At 47.3% G+C, this 7500-nt stretch overlaps 1 protein-coding gene across 17 annotated transcripts in view; it reads right to left on the bottom strand.

The window, feature by feature from the left end:
- The window catches only part of LOC113800342 (serine-rich adhesin for platelets), a 631319-nt gene that overhangs the window by 14923 nt on the left and 608896 nt on the right, over positions 1-7500 (bottom strand). For all 17 annotated transcript variants that reach the window (XM_070132707.1, XM_070132706.1, XM_070132705.1 and 14 more), the window contains one exon: positions 1356-1501. In XM_070132707.1, the coding sequence (XP_069988808.1) occupies positions 1356-1501 (146 nt within the window). The remainder of the gene's footprint in view (positions 1-1355; positions 1502-7500) is intronic.

The raw sequence follows: 7500 nt of genomic DNA, 5'->3' as shown, positions 1-7500 counted from the left end.
TTAACTCTGTGGCGATAAATGGGAGAAATATTCAGTAGCAATAAACATATGTGAATAAACATTAACCAAGGTAGTGTCAGCTTAATCGTTTTGAAACTATACTTCCTTTAAACCGTAACTTACCTTACCAAATTCAATTGAACTGAACGTCATTTTTTAAAAAATACAAGATATGAATAACAATTAAATCAACTAACAAACCTTAAATGAAATAACCTCTTAAACTTGTAAATATTGGCTGAAATGAATAAAAGAGAAATAAAAGAGGTTTCCTGGCTCCGGCAGCATGTCAACATCTCGTTGTCCCAGCAACGTCTGCGCCAGGTGAATCCCCTTGCCCGCCTCCTCCTACTCCTTGGCTCCTTTTTCCTATCATTATCATCAAAGTCAGTTCCTTCGACTGTTTGGATGATGCATAAAGAGATACTGGAAGGTGTGAATAGAGAGAGATCGACATGCAGGTTCATTTCTACCGCCAGGATGCGCGTCTTTCATCTCCAAAGGGTAGCTATTTATCAAAGCATTTATTTTTGTCATCGTCGCCTTGTGTGTTTTTCGTCGTGCTGTCCTTCTTTGCGTCTCTATTTTCCCTTCTTTATCGACCTACTTTGGGAGCTTTCCCTTGTCCCCCAAGACCTCCAACTAGGCTAGAACTAGTCCCTGACTATTTATTTCCCCTCTTTTTCGCTCGCTAGTACCGTCTACCTTTTAGCTTTACGTTTCCTCTCTCTCTCTCTCTTAATCTTTATCACATTTTCCTTCAGTTGCCTCCCAATTACGCCGCCTCCTTGTCCCTCCCCGGCAACCATTCTTCAACGGGAGTAAGAATCCCTAAATACAGTAACTAACTCCCGCTTAATTAACTACCGCCGTCCTAGTGATTTAATGAGGGTTCCCATGCGTACACTCAAGGTCATTAGGATTCTCTCCGAAGCTCGCGTAACGGCCGGCGCGAGAAATATCACTCCACAACTTCTACACATAATTGGCGTCATTATCGCCGTATCGTTAACATGACGTCCGTGCAAACGTAAATTTCCCGGGGCTTTTGTTTTGTTCCCGGTGTTTTTTTTCCCTCTCATTTACTCCTTTTGTGCTTATCTAAGGTGAAATCCACATTCACTGCATGTTAATGACGGCCGGGTCATTACAAGCCCGAGATCCGTGAATGCGCGGACGAAGCGGGGTTCGGCGCGAGAACGAGACCTCGACCCCAGCTCCTCGCGCGGGAAATGCGATCCACGCTTCCTGCCAAACAAAATTCTCCTCTGCCAATTTTTTCCCCCTTGAGAACCTCGACTTCCCTTCAGCTTCTTAGAGGATTGGGAATAATAAGAGAAATCTTTAGCACTCACCTTATAACCTTCTGGAGGAGGCTTGTAAGGAGGAGGAACACTGAGGTCCACGTAGCGTTCGGTTCCGCGGGAGTCGTCTTCCTCATTGGTCGTGGCGTAGCTCCAGTTGGTGGCCTGCACCTTGTGGCGGGAGTGGTACGGGGGGGCTGCAAGGGAGAAAATATGTGTCGTAAGAAACTTGCCATAAACGCAATATCGTACATATTCTAACTAATACGAAAAAAATCATCGGTATAAATAAGTGAAGACGCATACACAGTTGGGTTAGTTATTCTGTATTGCGCCTGGCAGCCTCCTGTTGAGGGCCATGCACGCCTTTTCTAGATTTCCGTTTCAACAGTGAGCCCTTGCCTGACACACACACACACACACACACACACACACACACACACACACACACACACACACACACACACACACACACACACACACACACACACACACACACACACACAGGTATATGTATCTTTGGACGTACGCATGTATGTATATATAACCTTATCTAAGCATTCATCTTTCAACATGTATGTTTGTACCCACAAACACACTAACATACTTATGAACACTAGCTTTTGACCATGAAGACGGGAGAAGGGGAAGGAGAACACACTTCCCTACCTCCTCGCCCCGAATCCTGAGAACATTAAGCAGTAATAAGCAAATATACGGAATGTGTGTTCAATTACTTGCTCAAACACTGCGACAAACGCTGCGCTCATTTATGTGTCACACGGGGAAGGAAGGAAGGAAGGGAAAGATAGATATACTGAATGCTTAGAGAATATTTTTAGATACATTTAGGAGATATACATATAGATACAAAGATAGATAGATAGATATAGATACATAGACAGATAGATAGACTGAAAAAGATTGGAGATTAGAGAGAGAGAGAGAGAGAGAGAGAGAGAGAGAGAGAGAGAGAGAGAGAGAGAGAGAGAGAGAGAGAGAGAGAGAGAGAGAGAGAGAGAGCGCAACGTAATGAGGGAGTGAGCATCATCCAAGACAATTACAAACAGTTGTTTTCCACCAAAGAAAAATCAAGTAGATAATTCGCACTGGCCTCCTCCCGGGGAAAAGGAGGAAGGCAGAGGACGAATTTCGGAATGTGTGAGAACTGGAAGGGAGCAGGAGTGTGAGGACGAATTAATATGGGCGTCGTCAATGAGGACAGCAGAGAGAGAGTCCGGAGGAAGCGGAGAGGGCGGGGAGAAGCGTAGACGGAGAGAACAAAAGGTAATGAATAGAAGGAGAAGAAATCCCTCTCACGGGTAAGTGACAGGCGGAGGATCACACACACAAAGGCGAGCGTCATTAAGGCTTCCATCAACAGCAGGAGCAAGTTTTCCGGCGCTTTCTTCCCCAAAGCGACCTCGGGCCGGGCTTTAACCATCAGCCTCGCACCCCCCCCCCCCTCCGAGCACCAGACACACGAAGCTAATGAATGAAAACGAAGGAAAATGCTAATTCCCAAAGACCTTTTGAGCGCAATCTGGAACCTATCAAGCGGCCGCCGGTTCGAGTGGCCATCAATACTCCCGCGCCGCAGCCCCGAGCGCCGCGACGCGAATCCAAAGCCGAGATGTAAAACTAACACCTGCGAGACAATGGCGCCCTTCCCGAGAGGCGCGCGACTGCATCCAGCCGGCGGCCGAGGCGGCGGGGGATTAGCGCCGCCCTAAAGGTTCGCCGCCGGGTTTCACGACGCCTCTGGCTTCCGCTCGCTCTCCTGCTGCTTTAGCTGCTGCTGGTGATAAGGAAGCCGACAGCGTGAAAGGCGATTCTTAGCTGTTTAATTTCCTTACATCGCTTTGTTAGAATAGTTGTTAACCATATTGGACTGCATTGCACCTTCACGTTCATCCTGCATCATTCAGGCTGAATGTTGTACGAGACTTTGTAACTATATAAGTGAAAATTGCAGAATAACAAATTAGATATTTCCCCGAGGCACAAGACAGCAGACTCATACACCCGATCGCATTTCGCTGTCCAGCTTCCTGACCCTCGCAGACCGCGCGGCTCAAAGCCCGAAAGGACCGCGAAAAAAACGGAGAGAAGGCGAAGCTATAATCCGGGTAATAACAAAAGCGAGGCCGAGCGAACACATTACCTGGGCGCGGGAGAAGGGGTCTCGGGGTATGTGTTCGAGGAGGCGATGCTTGGCTTCAGAGCCGGATTTCTTTCATTGGACTTTCATTCACTTAGCTTGCATTCTCCGCATAAATTTCTAATGCACGGTAGAGTACTAATGTGTAGTTTGCAAGTGTGTTGCAAAAGGAAAAAAGCGTAATTATCTCCCGGAACAATTACTCCTCCAGCAACATCCTCCCTGTTAGCATTAGCAGTAAAGGCGATAACCCCGCAGTATATCCCGGAACATGACCCCAACGTAGATGAGCGCCGAGGCAGTTTAGAAAAATCAGGGCCCGGAATGGGTCACAATGGCTGCCTAATATAGTAAGAAATGAGAATTCGGGATTTTTGGCACCGTGAGCGGCCGGGGCGCAAGGCCATTGGCGCAACGAGCGCCCCTCGTCAGGCGCGGCGATTAAGGGCGCGGCGAAAAAGGAGGCGGAAAGCGACATTAAAAGCAGGCGGCGACGGCACGTGCGGCGAATAACACAAGTCTAAAACTGGTGACAGTCCTTCATATCCATCGTATGTTGATCATCTCTGACAATAGCTACGTTCTATGAGGGAGGAAATCATATTCCTGTGTAGCACTAAGGGTGCGACATCACTGAACACGATTCCCAGCATATAAATTGTGTACATGTGTATGCATGTATCTGTATATGTAATGCATGCATGTATCTGTCTCTATCTCCATCATTAGCGTTCTATCTGTGTATGTGTGTGCGTTGCATGTTGTCGGGACTTCGAGTAATAAACCAGACTGACTGCCTTTTGATGATAATTACTCCGAGAGGAAACGGAGTGGCAAGCCGGTGCCCCCCCCCCCTCCCCCTCGTCTTCGCGGGACGAGGAACGAAGGCTTCTTTGGCCGTGAACTTGAGGGAGGCGGAGCAGACCACGACCCTTGGCGCCACGCAGTCTCGCAGTGTGCCACTTGCAAGAAACTCGGATCTAGACGCTACCTGGCGCTCGTCACGCATTGGGATGCACGGCTTTTATGGCAGGAACCACATGCATTTTTAGGGTTCGTTCTCTTACATTAACTTCACGAGCCTTGGAACTCTCGTTAACCAGGTCTCTCCTTCGTTTACCAAGAGAGAGCTCATGTATACTGGCACTTGGTGCAGCGCAACGCAACAAGGCGGTTGACGAGCACTGTGCGCTCCCGATACTTTGTGAGCACGGGCAGTTGTTGGCTACAACTCTGGCGGAATACTAATCAGTGTGGATGCAAGGTTTTGACAACAGAATTTGCTGAATAACAATTTTCATGTCAAAAACAATTTCCGACCAAAGGTTAAAAGTGCGAGCGGTGGCGAGGGCAATTTGAGTACAATACCAGTTGGCTGCAGCGCGAACATCTGACCTAAGGACAGCAGCTGCGGGGTTCACAATACCTTGAGCGCTATGGCTGGCTTTGAATCTGCGGCAGTTGAGCATCGATATAAAACTTTTAGGTCCACGCCCAGCAGTCTCCCTCAGGGTGATTAAAGCCCGGGCGAAGCGGAGCCCAGGGCTACGGCGAGGGAATATACCTCTGGGGAGACTCCGTTCCTTAAAATGGAAGCCGTATATAAGACTAATGGGGAGAGAGGCAACCGCTTGCTTGTTACCGCAGAGAACTACCTGTTACGGCAACGGTTTATGGTTACAGCTGCGAGGTTTACGCGTTACAGAAAGGATTATCTTTTATTCAAATAGGGCAGTATATTACGTGCTATCGGAAGGCGCTATTGTGTTTATACTATAGGGGGCGCATTCAGGCCCGGGCCGCTGTGTTTGCAGAGAGGGGAACCAGGAAGAGGAGAAAAGGGGAATTGTTATACGACGCAGACACACAAAAAACTTTCACATCACGTTTTAGAATTTAATTAACTTCACATAGCAAAATGTGGATAAAAATGATAAATGGACACTGTACGCTCAAATGACCCCCCCGAAAATTAATTTAAACTCGTTAAGCGTAACATAAAAACACTCACATACACTAGCTCCAAATAATTCATATGCGGGCTGGTCGTGTATGGCCGCCATTAACACTACGCAAAAGCATTCACTGCCAATACTCGACAAAGGGTTAAAAAATCGGACAGAATTCGTCATTTTTTCCCTTTTCTTCTGCTTCTCGTTCGTCTGCCTTTCTCTTTTCCCCGTGTGCTTCTATCATCATATTTCTCATTTATCATTCCTATCTAATAATTTATCTCTACCGGGTCTCCTTACTTCGGCCATTAAGTGTTTTCTTTTGTCAGTTAGATATATCGCCTATAACGGTTTAATGTATTTTGGTTTTACATTAGTGTTTTTTATATTTTTTTATTAATTAATTATTTTTTTTATCTTTATTTATTTTTTTGGTGGGCGGGGGGGGGGGTAACAACAACCCGTTTCCCCTCATATTTCCGTTATACAAGGTACTGTCCAGACCTGCTTTTTATTATTTACAGTTAAAAATGGTATATAACGTTCTAGGCGCATTTTATTGGTATTTTTACTGTTTTTTACTATTTGATGTATTTCCGTTTTCCTATGCATTTCTCTTTTTCGTTTACATTTTCCATTTCCCATGATCGTCCATTTCTCTTTTCTTCTTGTGTATTTTATCTTCTCTCTTTCTCCTCCTCCTCCTCCAACTCTTCTCCTTTATTCATCTTCTTTTCTTTCTCCTTCTCGTCTCCCTTCCCCTTTTCCTCTTCGTTCTTCTTCTTCGTTTGCATTTTCCATTTCCCATGACCGTCCATTTCTCTTTTCTTGTGTATTTTATCTTCTTCTCTCCCCCATCCTCTTCCTCGTCCATCTCCTCTCCTTCATTTCTTCTTCTTCTTCTTCTTCCCCTTCCTCCTTTCTCCTTTCTCCTCCTCCCTCTCCCCTATCTTCCAGCGTTACCTGGAATCAGTTGGAGGAAGTATATACCAGTTCCAGTGGCAATAAAGGCGGGGGAATCAATACGCTGAGCACTACTAACATCTTCCATTTTATACTCCTCAATACTCCACTCCGGATCCTACTGGCAAAGGAAGTGAGTTAGAAAGAAAGAGGGCATCCCCCCCCTCACCTCCCTCTCGCTACGATGATGGTCTTCTGTCCTGTTTCCTTCCCCTCCCTCCTCCTTGCCTCCCCCCACCCCCACCTTCCCTGGCACTGAATGTAAATACGGCTCGTACATCAAGCACACTATTACCGCTACGACGGCTTCCAGACCAGCCGAGGGGGCGTGAAGGTGTGCGGTGGGGGGTGGGGAGGGGGAGGCGGAGGTCCAGCACGTCTCACTCCTAGGAGGTCGTGAGGGCGAGAGGGAGGTGGGTGGAGGGGTCTAGTGTGCCTTCCCGAAGGAGATCCTGGAAGGAGAGGGGCTCAGGACTCGTGTTCTTACGCCAAGGAGGTCGTGTGCGAAGGACGACTCTTGTCCTCCACTGCTTCTCTCCTCTTTCCCTTCTTCGTCGCCTTCCTGCTACTTCTCCTTATTCCCCCTTCTTCCTTTCTTCCTTCCTTTCCTCCTTCTCATCTTCATCCTCCTCTCTTTCCCCATCGTCGTGTTCCTGCCGCCCTTTCCCTTCCCACTCGTGTTACGGCGCTGTGTGTCTTCCCGCCACGTCGTTGTACCTGCACCTAATTTAAGCCTCTCTCACGCCACGCACGCCCATGCTTCCAGGTGTCTTGAGGTATCTCCACTCTCTCCATTCGTGCTTCTCACTCATCTTGTTTTCATTGCTTTCTATCTCCCTCCTTATTTCCTCCTTGCAACCTTAGACGGGAGAGTCTTATGGTTTTTAATTTTTCCTTGTAACCCGATTTGGAATCCTTCTCGAGTCTTTTTTCTCTTCCGTTGTTCCCCGAAATGATTTCCCCTTCCTGTCTTACGTGGAAAGTCTCATTTCTCTTCTTCCCCTCCTCCTCCTTCCCTCCCTTCACTTTCCATTCATTCCCTTCCCCCCCTCTCTCCTTCTGATCTCCCCGTGCCTCCAAATCTCCCCAAACAATAAAGTAAATTAGGGAGTGCCACTGT

Source organism: Penaeus vannamei, chromosome 18 (genome assembly GCF_042767895.1).
Source record: "Penaeus vannamei isolate JL-2024 chromosome 18, ASM4276789v1, whole genome shotgun sequence".
NCBI lineage: Eukaryota > Metazoa > Arthropoda > Malacostraca > Decapoda > Penaeidae > Penaeus > Penaeus vannamei.
The sequence above is the reverse complement of the archived record's forward strand: the minus strand, read 5'-3'. Positions and strand labels throughout refer to the sequence as shown.